This window comes from Trichechus manatus, unplaced genomic scaffold, assembly GCF_000243295.1.
Source record: "Trichechus manatus latirostris isolate Lorelei unplaced genomic scaffold, TriManLat1.0 scaffold00038, whole genome shotgun sequence".
In the NCBI taxonomy this organism is placed as follows: domain Eukaryota; kingdom Metazoa; phylum Chordata; class Mammalia; order Sirenia; family Trichechidae; genus Trichechus; species Trichechus manatus.
In genome coordinates this window covers 11810774-11827879 of record NW_004443974.1, presented here as the reverse complement: position 1 = coordinate 11827879, position 17106 = coordinate 11810774, and the positions used below count along the sequence as shown (strand labels likewise).

The 17106-nt window shown below is 40.6% G+C and overlaps 1 protein-coding gene across 1 annotated transcript in view; it reads right to left on the bottom strand.

Annotated features, from left to right (window-relative positions):
• Window positions 1-201: 201 nt before the first annotated feature.
• GARNL3 (GTPase activating Rap/RanGAP domain like 3) overlaps window positions 202-17106 on the bottom strand; it is a 148637-nt gene continuing 131732 nt past the window's right edge. Inside the window, exons 23-28 of the mRNA XM_004375683.2 lie at window positions 9049-9156; window positions 7075-7193; window positions 4728-4866; window positions 3734-3949; window positions 2594-2720; window positions 202-576 (exon numbers count right to left, since the gene is read on the bottom strand). Of these exons, the coding sequence (XP_004375740.1) occupies window positions 402-576; window positions 2594-2720; window positions 3734-3949; window positions 4728-4866; window positions 7075-7193; window positions 9049-9156 (884 nt within the window). The 3' untranslated portion in view covers window positions 202-401. The remainder of the gene's footprint in view (window positions 577-2593; window positions 2721-3733; window positions 3950-4727; window positions 4867-7074; window positions 7194-9048; window positions 9157-17106) is intronic.

The window sequence follows — 17106 nt, the reverse complement described above, 5'->3', positions numbered from 1 at the left end:
AAAAGTAATGACTTTTCCTTATGAAAGACATTATGTGACACAAATCAAAACTAATGAAAAATAATTTTTCCATCTAAGTATATAAAATATAAGAGAAGGTTGTAGTAAATAAGAATGAACATTTCTGATTTATTCCAAGTTTCAATCTAAAACCTCAATGAACTCTACCACCTTTATTACAAGGGGACTAATGGTTCCTGAACTGAAAGAAACAAAGGTCAAGAAAGATGGCACCAGACATTGGAGAGTGACCCAAACTGGCCGAGTGTGCAGAAGATTTGGTCCAATAGATCACTGACAGGCTAAAAGCCGCATTTTGTTGAGAAATGATGTCAGAACCGTTGAAAGAGTATAAACCTCCATAAGAAAACTAAAGATGGCAAATGAGATTTGCACTCTCTTTACTTCAAGTCAATAATGTCTTCATCTGAGGAAGCTGTGAGCTGAAAGGGGCTGCCTGAGACAGGGCTGCCCTCTCTGTCCACCACAGGGTCTGGGTCAGAGCTTGTCGAGTGGTAACGCCCCTCGGGATTGGCTTCGGAAGTAGATGGACTTTCCAAGGAACCCGATGTGATCCTGGAAGAGAAAACTCACTGTAAAAAGGATTCACAGGGAGCAGCGCTGAACTAGGCCTATTCTGTCTGGCAATTCTCTGTTCATCTGAGCTCATAAGCCTGCCTCTTTGCCCTGGGTTATGAGGGGAAGTGGGGAGGCACAGGAGTCCCTGCACACAGTTCAGGCTCTGCAGTCAGATACCCCTAGCTCATGGGGTTCTAAAAGGCTGGTGTGTGATAGACAGAAGGCGTTTCTGAGGTATTATTTACCTTTCAAGGAGCCCTGGTGGTGCAATGATTAAGCACTCGGCTACTAACTGAAAGGTCAGTGGTTTAAACCCACCAGCGGCACCGAGGGAGAAAAGACCTGGCAATCTGCTTCCATAAAGATTACAGCCTAGGAAACTCTATGGGGCAGTTCTACTCTGTCCCATGGGGTTGCTATGAGTTGGAATAGACCCAATGGCACACAACATTTATCTTCCTGAAGTATGAATCCAGATAATGTCATTCTCTGCCTAAAACCCTCTATAAAAAAAACCAAAAACCAAACCCATTGCTGTCAAGTCGATTCCGACTCATAGTGACCCTATTGGACAGAGTACAACTGCCCCATGGAGTTTCTAAGGAGCGTGTGGTGGATTCGAACTGCTGACCTTTTTGGTTATCACCTGTGGCATTTAACCACTACGCCACTAGAGTTTCCAAAACCCTCTATGGCTCCCTTAAATTCCTACCTGCAGCCAAGATTCCGTGACTTGGCTGCACTGACCGATCCCTCACCCCCTCTATTTTACCCAACTCCTCAGGACTCTCTCTTGATAGCTGCATGATCAATTTGACTAAAACTGGTTTCCCCTTCTCAGGGAGTTAATCTATCCAACAAGTACTCATTGTCCTGCAAAAGCCTACCAGATTCAGCCTCTGTCCATATCTCAACCTCACATTACATCGGTCCTCACTTCTGTCTCTATGCTCAAGCTGGTCCGCTCTTGCTTCCTCATAGGCCAGCCCTTTCCCTGCTGTTCCCTCTGTCAGAGGTGCTTTTCCCCAGCTCCCTATCATTCATTCAAAGCTGAGCTCGTTGTCATTTCCTCAAAGAATCTTTCTTGACTCCGCTCTCAAAGTAGACCTTCACGCACCTTGGTCACTGAACTTCCTTCCAGCTTCTTTACGGTACTTATTATTTGAAATGACCAAATTTGCTTATTTGTTTGCAGGTTTATTGTCTGCTTTCCACACTAGAATGTAAAGTCCATAAATGTCTGTTGAATTAAAGCATGAGTGTGTGCCGCCCCTCTCTGAGCCAGGTTGATGAGACTTAGCTGAGCCTTCCCTGGTGTTTGAGACACTCCTTGCCTCTGGTATGAGGTGGCTTGCACCCCTTATTCTTACTGAGTCCATCTGTATCACATGCCACCCCAGAATGCTCAAATTGGTTCCTTGTTGGCCTTTGCCACTGCCCTGCAAGCCCCCTGAAGGGAAGGACAGACCCTTAGTCATCTCCATATGCCCAACACCCAACTCAGTTCCAGGTACTCCAAGAATGTGTGTTGAATGAATTAATGAAGCTTTGCACATGGGCCCTATCACAGGAGCACAGATGATGTTGCTTGAAGGACACGGAGAATCTATGGCACAAATACTCACTGATATGTGATACTGAACGGCCATCTAGAAAGGCTGTACCTATTTATTTTCCCCTCAGAAGTATTGGAGAGTATCTATTTCCCTGCACTCTTACTGACCATTTTTGCTTTTAAAAACCTTTGTCAATTTAGTGAGCAACAACAACAAAAAAGTCTCAATATATTTTAATGAGCATTTGTGTGATTGTTAGTGAGGTTGCCTATTTGTCCAAGCCCCTCCCTGGCAGGCTGTGCTCCTCAGAGGAGCTGATGCTGACCCTCTACTGTGGCTGGTCATCATGGCCAGCCCATGGCATCATCCGTCAGCAGCAAGAGCCTCCTGGGCAGTGCTGTGACTCACAGGACCACCATCCTGAGCAGGGACTGCTGGGGGATGCTCCCCCTCTTTACCTGTCACTGCTAGTTGATCTCACTGTCCCTGGCTTGGGGCATCCTTGTTTTTCTTCTAACCGTTTCCGGGTTTTTGATTTGGCCTTTGGTGCTCCTTCAGACCTGGGTCCACCTTCTTCTGAGAGGCCTGGATTGCAGGGGAGAATCATAGGTCAGAGGGTCATTACCCCAGGGTTCAACATGCCACTTCATTTTTCCTTATTTTGTTCCCACAAATCTGAACATAACGCTTTATAACAATCTAGCCTTTTCACAATTTTCATGGTGCTTTATGTTTCTCTGGACTGCTCTTCTGTCTACATATCGAGAGAGAAGGGTATAACAAGTACTTTTCATCTGTACTATCCCACACACCTGCCCCATAGTCTATGGCTGGGAGAAGTAATAACTGAAACAGGCATAAGTAAGAACATGGTAAATTTAAACCTTTAGATATACAAATATAAAACGTTTTCTGAGAACTGCAGGATATACATCCTTCCAGACACTTTTCTAGGAAATCATACATATATAAAAACCCACTGCTGTTGAGTTGATTTCGACTCATAGTGACCCTCTAGGACAGAGTAGAACATCTACATAATGTTTCCAAGTTGTAATCTTTATGGAAGCAGACTGCTACATCTTTCTCCCGCAGAGGAGCTGGTGGGTTTAAACTGCTAACCTTTCAGTTAGCAGCCAAGCACTTTAACCACTCCTTCATCCATATATGGATTAAATTTAAAAAAACTGTACCACGCTAGACGTACTGTTTTATAAACTGCCTTTCCCCTCTGCCCCCTTAACATGGTTTGGGCAGCTTTCTACACCAGTAAATATATACCTACACATCCTTGGCAGTGCTGCAGTTAAGAGACAGCTGCTAACCAAAAGGCTGGCAGTTCGAATCCACCTTGGAAACCCTATGGGGCAGTTCTACTCTGTCCTGTAGCGTTGCTATGAGTCAGAATTGACTCCACAGCAATGGATTTCACATCATTGTTGGTGGGTAAACTGTATAGTATTCCTTGATGTAGATATACTATAATTTATTTTTGAGGAAGTTTCCTTATCAACTCGTTGTTTTTGAGGATGATACCTAAACGTAAAACCAGCTGGTATCTTTACCAACAGTGAAGCGTAAAGATTAAGAGCTATTACCCAGCAGTTCCCTGCGGGTCCTGCTTGCTATTTCCTTAATCTCCATGCGAGACAGAGACAAGGAATGAGTGACAGGAATGGCAGCGATGCCAACGCCGATGGAAGTGGGTGGAGTGATGACCTTGGAGACTAAAGGAGATTTCAGAGGTCGCTCAATGCTTCTGCCAACAAGGTTTCTGAGCGGAATCTTGTACAGATTTTTGGACTGAATTTCACCTGAAATATGATTTAGAAAAGAACATCAGAACTTTACAAAAAGTTTAAGCTATTTACAAGAGACTAATTTCTGGTTCCTCAACATAGCTATGAAAGAAGATTTTATGTCACACACTGATCTCCCAAGTCTCATTAGCAGTTCCGTGATGGTGCCTGATGGCACTATGTTTTCCAAGGGCATTGTTTTCATGTGTAAATTAGATAAAATGCAACCACTACTTGTTCCTCTTGCACAGATACCACGAGAAAAGACTAGACAAGAAAAGCAAAAAGCTGCAGCAAACCCAGCAGCACAGCTGCCCTGTTTGGGGAGCTCTGTGCTTAATCGGAACCATGGGGGATAAAGACAACTGATGTGGTAAGAAGTTATGAAAAGCACTGTGTTGAAAGCGATGCGGTAACCACAGCAAAGGCCTGTGGATTCATGGGCAAAGCCAGTCAGAGTGAAAGGCTGGGTGTGCTCAGTAATGTTTAGGTTTTATAACTATACACTTTTAGCTATAAAAACCCACTAGAAGGAAAAATAACTTTGCTGTTGGAAGTCAGAAATTCTCTAGCCCTTAACTCCCTTCTCGCCATTAAAACAATCTTTTCATAACGGAAATAAAAAAATTATCACAAGGTTTCTTAATGCAACTGATACATTCAGACTGCAAGTTTTTTTTTTATGGCTTTAAATAATGACTTCTTTAGGCAGTAATTGCATTTGACAATGAACCAGAGAAAGAAGAATGGATTAAAAATATCTATTAACAGGACAGTAAAAACTGGACCTCACCTTCCCCCAGGGAAGAAGGAAATACTGGAGTATCTCGGCCCGGGGGTGTCTGAGGAGAATTGTGGGCACTGGCCCCCTTGGAGCTGCCTCCAGATGAGACCTCATTTACAGCTGCAGTTGCTGTGAAGTATATATCCGACTAGGAAAAAAGGAAATATTACAGAGCTGCCTGGCATTCTAGGCTCTGTATCCACCGGCCCTCCCGCCATCCCTCAGCTGCTACACCCCTTGCAGCATGCAGTAAAGGACCAGGTTCTACAGGGGGGCTTCCAGGGTAAAGCCGGGCACGCTAGTTAGCCTTTGTCTGAGCATTGAGTTCACCACTTTTCCTTATCTATTTGTTAATACACAATAGAAAAGAGTCAGTTTTGCACACATCTTCTGCAAACACAAACACACACTTCCCTAGTGGGGATCTCAGGCTCCTGGAATGTTAGAACTGGAAAGACTCTCAGGGATTCAGTCGGCCCCATTTTACAGATGGGGAAAGTGATCATTCATGCACTGATTCAGCAAATACACAGGCACACCATAATGTGCTGGCTTTGGTGATAAGTGCAGTGGTGTGCTGGACTAGCTTGTATTGACTCATGAGAGCTGATTTTTAGGAATTTTGCAGCCGGCCATTAAACATAGCTATTATTAAAAATTAAATTACATAAACTTTAATAAATTACATGAAAACAATGGTAATAAATATAAAAACTCATCACTTCCTATTTTATTACATTTTACTATTATCTATGGTCTTGAAGTTATTTACATCTCTAGTATCTGTATGGTGGAAGTACTATCTACTGGTGACTACTGGGCATCTCTTCCTAACTATGCGTTCAGTGGCGTCACACTGATAGCTTGAAATTAATTATGGTGGGACTATTTACACCATGGAAATTGGCAAATGCTACAAATCAGAGCTTGATTTGTTGCTTTGTTAGTGGTCAAGACTTAAGAAAGTAAATAATGAAACTTAAACATAGAAGGAAGGAGCCCTGGTGGCATAATGGTTAAGTGCTTGGCTGCTAACCAAAGGTTGGTGGTTTGAACCTACCCAGCTGCACTGTGGGAGAAAGACTCAGTAATCTGCTCCCGTAAAGATTATAGCCTAGAAAACCCTATAGGGCAGTTCTATTTGTCACATGGTGTCCCTGTGAGTTGAAATCGACTCAACAGCACCTAACAACAACAAAACTTAAAAGTATGTTGAGTCTAGTACTGAACTTGAAAGAAGTTTTGGTTTAATGAATATGATTTGTACAAGGGCAAGAAATAGTTTAATAGTAGATCACATATCAGATTTAATGACAATAAATTTATTGGAAAAAGAATTAGTGGATTGAGATATAACTCCAATTGTAAAATTGTTGAATTGTAACCATAGATTGGCTACAGATACAAGAGTTCAGCAAAAATTAACAAAAGCATACTGTGAGAACCAATTGGCTAAATGGACTTTACAATAAAAAGCACTGTATATTTTATAATTTGTAGATTGTGAGCTACACAGCCTTTCTAGCAGTGAAATTTATAATCAGCTAATGTGTGTATACACATACACACATGCAACACCCCTTTTTTTGGAGAGCTGGTGGTTAACCATTTATTGGTACACAACTGGTGCTATGTTAGTGAATAGGACAGCACAGTCCCTGCTCTCGCAGACTCAGTGTAGTAGGGAAGGCAGACAAGTAAGCAGTCACCACCAAACGTGATGAATATCAGGACTGAGGACTTGTCATGGTGGGGGATCCGCCAGGGGACCAGTCCAGGGAAGACTACGTGGGGGTGACTCAGGGGAGGAGATTAGAACAAGACCTTCTGGATTATGCACCAGCTGCATGTCTCGATTTTACTCAAAATCTGTTATTAGACATGGATTAATCAATTAGCCATTATTTCATGGGATACAAACTCAAATCGAGGATAGAAGAAGCAAAGGAAGAAAGAAGTGTTGCAAGCTCTTTTTTAAAAAAAAATTAAAAAATATTTTTTTTTGCAAGCTCTTACTTTTATAGACTTGGAATGTCCTTCAGTGCAACACTGCCATGAACAACTGGCCCAGTCTCTGACTGGGGAGTTCTTTTCAGCTGAGTGCTCCCAACTTCCAGAGCACTGACTATTTACAAAACTGAGGAGGAACATTTGGAAGCCCAAGAAGGCCACACATGAAAACCCAGTTAGTCTGTTTTCAGCTTTTTCATCTCACTTCTGGCATTCTGACATGCAAGTGGCATTGTTAGCATCAGTCTAACTCAATGAGATGCAGTTTCAGCGATTGCCCGAAATCTCATGGTGCTTGGGGCTCCCAAAGCCCCTCAATCAAAAATAAGATTCCAGTTCTACTCACTCTGGAGGCCACGAGCTGAAGCTGAGGCACGACTGCTGTGTGGACCAGGTTCCCATTCACCACCAGGCGGATCTCAATGGAGTCGATAGTGAAGGCCAGGAGGTATGGGAAAGCACAGACTGCAAGGTAACGGGACGTGTCAGATCTCAGCCCAGTGGCTTGATGGTGGTGGTGGTGGCGGCATCGTGGCTGTCTCATACTCATCCTGACTTCTCCAGAAACTTCCAACTCTCCCATCCTCCCTGCTGCTTCTCTTCTTCCTTCAAATGTACATATCCCCCCAATTCTAAGACAGCCTTCACTCAACCTTGCCACATCCTTTTCTCCCCTTAGTTGCCAAATTTCTGCCTCTAGTAGGTGTGCACTGTCTCCATTTCTTCTTCCTAAAACTCTGTAACCCACTCTTCTGGCAGTGCACCCATCAAAGTCCTGTGTGACTTTTCGCCTGTTGTCCAGACTGCAGCTTGACATACCCTTTCCTTTGGCTTGTGCCATTCTTCCTGGAAACCACTTATTCTTCCAGGCCCAGGCCCTGTCCCTGTGATACCTGGACACTCTTCCTGTATGTGCCTGCTGTCTGCTTGTCTGGGCAGTGGCTGCATTTTATTCCTTGCTGTCCCTCACAAGCCTTGGGTCCAATGGGCTTGTTATTTGTTAAAGGACAGCCTCTCTTCTTGAAATAGTTCTTGACACACTGACTCCTGGGCACTGCACCTGCCCTGGTTTCCCTCTGATCACACCTTTGTGGTTTTTTACGAGCCTCTTCATGCTGTCGCTCTGACCTTCACACTGGCCCCATCTCTCCGCATACTCCCTTGGGAACTCATCCGCTCTCTTGGTTTCACCCTGGTGACTCTCTCTACCACGTGTATGCCTCTAGCCTTGACCTCTCAAGTGACCTCCAGTGTTGTAGCTCAAAACCTGGAAGTCATTTTCAAATCCTCCCTCTTCTTTTTACCATATCTGTCTTGAAAGCCTGGCAGGTCTTCCCAATATCTCTAGGACTGGTCCCTCTGCTCTCCTCTCAAAACTGTTAATTGCCACAACATGGATGAACCTTGAAGACATTATGCTGAACAAAATAAGTCAGACACAAAGGGACAAGTATTGTATAATATCATTTATATGAAATAAGCAAATATATAGAAACCAAAGTAATTAGTGGGTACTAGGGGCAGGAGGGGGATAGAGAGGGTTTTTGGTTGGAATGCATTATAGGTATGTTAAGGGTGATGGGATAGTTTGGAAAAAGAGCAAAAATGGGTGCATAACTTGAAGAATGTAATCAATGTCACTAAAGAGTACATGTAGAAATTGATGAAATGCTGTATGTGTATATTACAATAAAAATAAAAAAAAAAATTCTCTACTATTGTTTTCATATCAACAAATAGTTTTGAGGAAAACAGTGCTAATTGGAACATTCTTGGCTCTGATCTGACTCTCAAAAGGCTGTGGATTGTGAACCATAAAAGCAAAGCACAACTACTCATGTCATGACTTTGAGTGGTAGGCAAAGTGCTGGAGGGAGCAATTTCTGTGATTCTAGACTTGCAATCTTCAAAATATATAAGAATGGTACTGAACGCACTGTGCTTCTCTCCCGTCAGTCTGGGTTTTAAGGCTGGAGACCTGGAGGAGCAAATGTATAGCTCTTGAATTTTAGAAAAAGTAAAATGAAACCCAGAGAAATGAAATGAGGTACTTACTGAAAGGTAACCAAGTACTGAAAAATGACATTTCTGTGCTCTCAAATGCTCGGGCCCTGAGAAAAACTAGGAGGAACAAGTAAAAGACAACAGTCCCAAAGACAGAAAGAAAATTTTAAAAAAGAAAAAGAATACTTTGAGAACTAACCATACTCACACAATTTATGGCAATTTAGCAGTAAGCCATTGAGTTTGCTTACATGGGATTGAATTGGTCAGATTTAGTTACAAAGGAGGAGAGTATTACGATAAAAGTTTTTCTTACCAATGGCATAAGGGGCCTGGTTCCAACAGAACTGGAAATCTGACGCAGAGGGTTGAACCAAAAAAGAGCCACCATTAAATGGGCAAACCTTTTTATAGATGCAATTGTCTGCAATGAAACAACAGCGACTCACTTTTGTTAGAGGCAACACTTAGATCACGGTAATTAGATAAATAAAAAACAGGCAACAAGGATAGTGTCCTATCTGCTAATTCAGTATAAATAGCCAGTACAAATATTATCCTAATGCAAGATTCTTCAGGTTCAAAAGGCATTCTGAGCAAGAATATAACTACTACAAATAATAATACCTGCCATTTCTTGGACAATTTACTACGTGCCAGGCACTGAGCTTTAAAAACATTATCCCATTAAACTGTATAAGCTTATTAAGTAGATACTGTTATTATGCTAACTTTTCAGATGAGAAAACAGAGGCTAAGAGAGGTGAAGTAATTTGTCCAAAGACCCACAAGTACTACGTGGGAAGGCAGGATTTGAACACAGATCTGCGTGACTCCAGAGCTTGTGTGCTTCATCCCGATGCGATACTGTCACACTTGTGAAACATCAAGAAGGGACACCTTATGACAGGCCTTGGGTGGAGGAAGCCCTCCTGCAATGCCATCACACCCTGAGCCTCGCTCAGGACAGGTGTAATGAGAGCCATAGACTCCCCACCACCACCATTTTATCACAAAAACTTAAAGCCTTATGCTTGTATCACCTTGGTGAACCAGAACCAGCATTAGATTAAGGCCAGGTTAATTCAACTACCCTATTCCTGGCCTGCTCTGGTGGCACAGTGGTTAAGTGTTCGGCTGCTAACCAAAAAGTCGGCAGTTTGAATCCACTCCTTGGAAACCCTATGGGGCAGTTCTACTCTGTCCTTTAGGGTTGCTATGAGTTGGAATCGACTCGACAGCAATGTGTGTGGGGTTTTTTTGGCCTGCTCTGAGTTATAAATACAAGTCCATGTTTTTTTAGATTCTCTTAGAGCGAGAAAGTCCGTGTAGAAATCAGGGCTTTGAACTGGTTGCCAGAAGTTATACATAAGAATCACCAGGTTATCTTGTTAAAAAGTAGATTCTGATTCAGTAGGAAATGCAAATTTTCAGCGGGGAACCTGTTAGAAACACAAATTCTCAGCAGGGGCTCGAACCAGAACAATGAGTTTGAAGCCCTGGTAGAAACAAAAACCCAGTTGCCTTCAAGTTGATTCCGACTCATAGCAACCCTATAGGACAGAGTAGAACTGCCCCGTAGGGTTTCCAAGGAACAGCTGGTGGATTCGAACTGCCGACCTTTTGTTAGCAGCTAAGCTCTTAAGCACTATGCCACCAGGCCCCTTTTATTCCAGAAGCCCATCATGTTTTAGCCATTCAATTTTATTATTTTTAAAAACAGCTTTATTGAGATATAGTTTATACACCATAAAATCACCCATTAAGTGTACAATTTAATGAATTTTAGTATATTTACAGAATTTTATAACATCACCACAGTCTAACTGTAAAACATTTTTATCACCCACAAAAGAAGCCTCTGCCTACTCCTTTTGTGGGCATGTCACAGAAATGGAATCATATAACATGTGGCCTTTTGGGTCTCGCTTCTTTCACTGAGCAGTGTTTCCGAGGTTCATCCAAATGTTAGATGGCTGAGCAGTATTCCATTGTATTGATATACCAGATTTTGTTTATCTATTCAACAGATGATGAACATTTGGCTTGCTTCCACTTTTTGCTATTTGTGAATAAAGCTGCTATGAACATTTATGTACAAAACTTTGTGTAGACATATGTTTTTGTTTTCTCTTGAGTAGACACTTGAGTGGAATTTTTGAGTCATATGGTTAAGTCATACAGTTTTATTTTGTTCAGAATGTTATTTACTATTGAAAACTTATTCTGAATCTAACATATTTATTGTTGTACAAAATTTGAGAAGCAAAGACAAACACAAAGAAGAAAATAAAAAACCATCTGATCCACAACCTTACCTCCCAGAGATAATCACTGATAACATTTGGTCCTTCTCCTTCCAGCATTTTTATTAAGAATTAATTAATAACAATAATAATACAAATAAATAAATGTTCTAAGGAAAAACAGAATTGAGCTTCTAAAAAATAATTTGCTTTTTCTACTCTACTGTATATTTTCTTCTAAGTCCTTAAATATTTTTCAAGAGCACTAATGTCTAAATTACCATCTGGCATTTCAGTATTTGGATGCAACAAAATGTATTTGCCAATCCCCTACTGTTTCTATTTAGTTTGTTTCCAAAGCATTCTGCTTTATAAATGATGCCGTAACAGACAGAATCAAGCATTCATCTTTTACCGTTTGCTTGTTATTTCTTACATAACTGCCAGGGAATAGACTGGCTAGGTCAATTGAAAATGCTGACATATCCCACCAAATTCTTCCCCACAGAGGCTGCACCAGCTAGACCACCTCCAGCAGTGCACAGCCCATGACTGCCAGCCTCTGCCAATCTGGGACCAAATCACTGCCCAGAGTAATTTGCATTTTAAAATTCTCAGTGAGGCACAGTAAGTTTATTTTTCCATGCTTATTGGGAAACTGTATTTCTTCTCTGTGAATTACCTGCACATATTCTTTGCCCATTTTCTATGGGTGCTCATGCCTTTATCTTATTAATATGTAAGATCTCTTTTTTATATTAATGATACTAACCCCTTTGGAAACATCAGATATTTTTCTCACTTTGCTATTTCTCTTTTAATTTTGGTTGTTTGTGGGGGGGCACAAAGATTTAAAATGTTTATGTAATCAAACCTTTGAAACTTCATTCATGGTTTCAAAGCAGATGTCATCCTCAGAAAGGCCCTCTGCACTGCTAAGATTTGATACACAGCCGTCCACCTTTTCTTTTACTAATTGCAGGCTTTTACTTTTCGTATTTCACTTTTAACCTATTTTGGACATAAAGCAGAGGCGTAATTTACTTTTTTCAAGTTTATCCAATCGTCCCAACATTAGTTTTTAAAAACCTACCATTTCTCTACAGATTTGAAATACCACTTTTATCATAGACATTTTATATATACTTGAACCTGTTTCTAGACTTTATTCTGTTACATTGAGTTGTTTGTCTATTCTTGCACCAGTATCATTTTTTTTTGTAGTTAATAGATTAAGGAATTGTTTTTTATTGTTATGCTTTAAGTGAAAGTTTACAATTCAAGTTAGTCTCTCATACAAAAATTTATAAATACATTGTTATGTGACCCTAGTTGCTCTCCCTATACTGTGACAGCACACTCCTCCTTTCCACCCTGGATTTCCTGTGTCCGTTCAACCAGCTCCTGACCCTCTCTGCCTTCTCATCTTGCCTCCAGACAGGAGCTGCCCATTTAATCTCATGTATCTACTTGAGCTAAGAAGCGCACTCCTCACAAGTATCATTTTATGTCCCATAGTCCAGTCTAATCTTTGTCTGAAGAGTTGGCCTCAGGAATCGTTTTAATTTTGGGCTAACAGAGTCCGGGGTCCATGTCTTCTGGGGTCCCTCCAGTCTCAATCAAACCATTAAATCTGGTCTTTTTACTAGAATTTGAGTTCTGCACCCAACTTTTCTCCTGCTCCATCAGGGACTCTCTGTTGTGTTCCCTGTCAGGGCAGTCATTGGTGGTAGCCAGGCACTATCTGGTTCTTCTGGTGTCAGGCTGATGAAGTCTCTCTGATTTATGTGGCTCTTTCTGTCCCTTGGGCTAATACTTTCCTGTGTCTTTCGTGTTCTTCATTCTCCTTTACTCCAGGTGGGCTGGGATCAACTGATGCATCTTAGATGGCTGCTTGCTAGTTTTTAAGACCCCAGATGCCACTCACCAAAGTGGGATGCAGAACATTCTCTTAATAAACTTTGTTATGCCAATTGACCTATATGTCCCCTGATATATTGTTTTAATTACTGTAGATTTGTAATACATTATAGTATCTTGTAGGACAATCATCCCTCATGACAAATCCTTTTTAAAAATTTGTGGAAAGTCATTCATCTACTCACTAAGCAAATATTTATTAAATGGTTACTGTGTGCCAGGAATAATGAGAAAAAGTTTAGATTCTGACTGGAATCATATTTGTTATTGTTGTTACTTGCTTTTAATCAATTATAACTCATGAAGACCCCATGTATGCAGAGTAGAACTGCACTCTATAGGGTTTTCAAGGCTGTCACCTTTTGGAAAGAGTTTATCAGGCCTTACTTCTGAGGCACCTCTGGCTGAGTTTGGACTGCCAACCTTTTGGTTAGTAGTCCAGTGCTTAACAATTTGTGCTACCCAGGGAATGATATTACATTTATTTATTTCATTTGGGGAAAAATATACATTTTTGTAAAACTAAGTGTTCCTATTCAAGAACATGGTATATTTTCCATTTGTTCAAAGTTTCTCTTAGCTTCTTCAGTAAAGCTGGACAATTCTTGCCCAAAAATCCATTAGGGTTGGGAGCATTTTGTTGAGGTTAACTCTTCAACAACTTTTAAATATTTTCCACACTTAACTGGCTTAATGAAATTTTTTGCCATTTCTTGGAACACTCAGAAGTTTAGTCTTACTTGGAAAATTGTTCTTCTTATTCAGATTTAAAAATTTACCATATTTCATTCAACCTAAGATGTCACTGAATATAAGATACACCATTTTCTTCTTCTGACAAAAGTAATAAGATGTATAATTTTAAATGTACCATTAAAAAGGAAAAAACCTGCCTACCTTAATTGTAAAATGCCTTCGATTACAAGATGCACCCAAAATTCAGATATGTTAAAATGTGAAAAAAAAAAAGTGCCTTAGATGAATCATATTGTTAGAAAACTGTACCTAGTATCTGTTGTATAGTGCCAGAAGACCAGCCCTTCAGGTTGGAAGGCACTCAAAATACAACTGGAAAAGAGCTGCCTCCTCAAAGTAGAGTCAACCTTAATGATGTGGATGGAGTCAAGCTTTCGGGACCTTCATTTGCTGATGTGGTACGACTTAAGAACAAACAGCTGCAAACATCCATTAATAATCACGACATGGAATGTACAAGGTATGAATCTAGGAAAACTGGCAGTTATCAAAAATGAAATGGAATGCATAAAGATCAACATCCTAGGCATTAGCGAGCTGAAATGGACTGGTACTGGTCATTTTGAATTGAACAATGATATGGGCTACTATGCTAGGATGACAAATTGAAGATGAATGGTGTCACATTCATCATCAAAAGAACATTTCAAGATCTATCCTGAAACATAACGCTGTCAGTGATAGGATAATATCCATACGCCTACAAGGAAGATGAGTTAATACAGCTATTATTTAAATTTACAAACCAACCACTAATGCCAAAGATGAAGAAACTGAAGATTTTTACCAACTTCTATAGTCTGAAATTGATCAAACATGCAATCAAGATGCATTGATAATTACTGGTGATTGGAATGAGAAAGCTGGAAACAAAAAAGGATCAGTAGTTGGAAAATATGGCCTTGGTGACAGAAACAACACTGGAGATCGAATGACATACTTGTACAAGACCAATGACTTATTCACTGCAAATACTTTTTTTCAACAACATAAATGGCAACTATACACATGGACCTCGCTGGATGAAATACACAGGAATCAAATGGACTACATCTGTGGAAAGAGACTATGGAGAAGTTCAGTATCATCAGTCAGAACAAGGCCAAGGGCAGACTGTGAAACAGAACATCAATTTCTCATATGCAAGTTCAAGTTGAAGCTGAAGAAAATGGAAACAAGTCCACAAGAGCCAAAGTACAACCTTAAATATATCCCACCTGAATTTAGAAAGCATCTCAAGAATAGATTTGATGCATTGAACACTCATGGCTGAAGACCAGATGAGTTGTGGGATGACATAAATGACATCATATATGAAGAAAGCAAAAGGTCATTAAAAAGACAGGAAAGAAAGAAAAGACCAAAATGGATGTCAGAAGAGACTCTGACATTTGCTCTTGAGCGTCGAGTAACTAAAGTGAATGGAAGAAATGATGAACTAAAAGAGGTGATTAGAAGATTTCAAAGGGCTGCTCGAGAAGACAAAGTAAAGTATTATAATGAAATGTGCAAAGACCTGGAATTAGAAAACCAAAAGGGAAGCACACGCTTGGCATTTCTCAAGCTGAAATAATTGAAGAAAAATTTCAAGCCTTAAGTTTCAATACTGAAGGGATTCTACGGGCAAAATATTGAATGACCACAGGAGGCATCAAAAGAAGATGGAAGGAATACACAGTCACTGTACCAAAAAGAACTGGTTGTCGTTCAACCATCTCAGGAGGTAGCATATAATCAAGAACCAATGGTATTGAAGGAAGAAGTTCAAGCTGCACTGAAGGCACTGGCGAAAAACAAGGTTCCAGGAATTGACAGAATACCAGTTGAGATGTTTCAATAAACAGATGCAACACTGGAAGCGGTCACTCATCTATGCTAAGAAAATTGGAAGACAGAGCTACCTGGCCAACCGACTGGAAGACATCCATATTTGTGCCCCTTCCAAAGAAGGGTAATCCAACAGAATACAGAAATTACAGAACACTATCATTAATATCACATGCAAGTAAAATTTTGCTGAAGATAATTCAAAAATAGTTGCAGTAGTACATTGACAGGGAAATGCCAGAATTTCAAGCCAGATTCAGAAGAGGACATGGAATGAGGGGTATCATTGCTGATGTCAGATGGATCTTGGCTGAAAGAAGAGAACACCAGGAAGATGTATACCTGTTTTTTTTTTTTTTTTTAATTGTATTTTAGATGAAGGGTTACAGAGCAAATCAGTTTTTCATTAAACAATATACATATTGTGTTGTGACATTGGTTGCCAACCCCACGATGCGTCAACACTCTCCCTTTCTCGCCCTTGGTTTCCCCATTTCTATTCGTCCAGCTTTCCTGTCCCTTCCTGACTTCTCGTCCTTGTGCCTGGGCTGGTGTGCCCATTTAGTCTCGTATACATGGTTGAGCTACGGATATTATTTTTTGTTTTATGGGCCTGTCTAATCTTTGGCTGAAGGTTGAACCTGAAGAGTGACTTCAGTACTAAGTTAAAAGAGTGTCCAGGGGCCATACTCTCAGGGTTTCTCCAATCTCTGTTAGACCAGTAAGTCTGATCTTTTTTTATAAGTTTGAATTCTGTTCTACATTTTTCTCCAGCTCTGTCCAGTACCCTCTATTGTGATCCCTGTCAAAGCAGTTGGTGGTGGTAGCCGGAACCATCTAGTTGTGCTGGACTCAGTCTGGTGGAGGCTGTGGTAGTTGTGGTCCCTTAGGTTGACCTGTGTTTTATTGATTATGCAAAGGCATTCAACTGTGTGGATCATAACAAATTATGGATAACATTTCAAAGAACATGGATTCCAGAACACTTAATTGTGCTCTTGCAGAACCTGTACATAGAATAACAGGCAGCTGTTTGAACTGAACAAGGGGATACTGCATGGTTTAAAATCAGGAAAGGTGTGTGCCAGGGTTTTATCCTTTTACCACAGTTATTCAATCTGTATGATGAGCAAATAATCCAAGAAGCTGGACTATATGAAGAAGAACATGGCATCAGGATTGGAAGATGACCCATTAACAACCAGCAATATGCAGATGCCACAACCTTGCTTGCTGAAAGTGAAGAGGACTTGAAGCACTTACTGATGAAGATAAAAGACTACAGCCTTCAGTATGGCTTACACTTCAACATAAAGAAAATAAAAATCCTCACCACTGGGCCAATAAGCAACATCATGATAAACGGAGAAAATACTGAAGTTGTCAAGGATTCCATTTTACCACAATCAACGCCCACAGAAATAGCAGTCAAGAAATCAAATGACGTATTGCATTGAGCGAATCTGCTGCAAAGGACCTCTTTAAAGTGTTAAAAAGCAAAGATACCACTTTGAGGACTAAGGTATGACTAACCAAGCCATGGTATTTTCAATTGCCTCATATACATGTGAAAGCTGGACAATGAATAAGGAAGCCCGAAGAAGAATTGATGCCTTTGAATTATG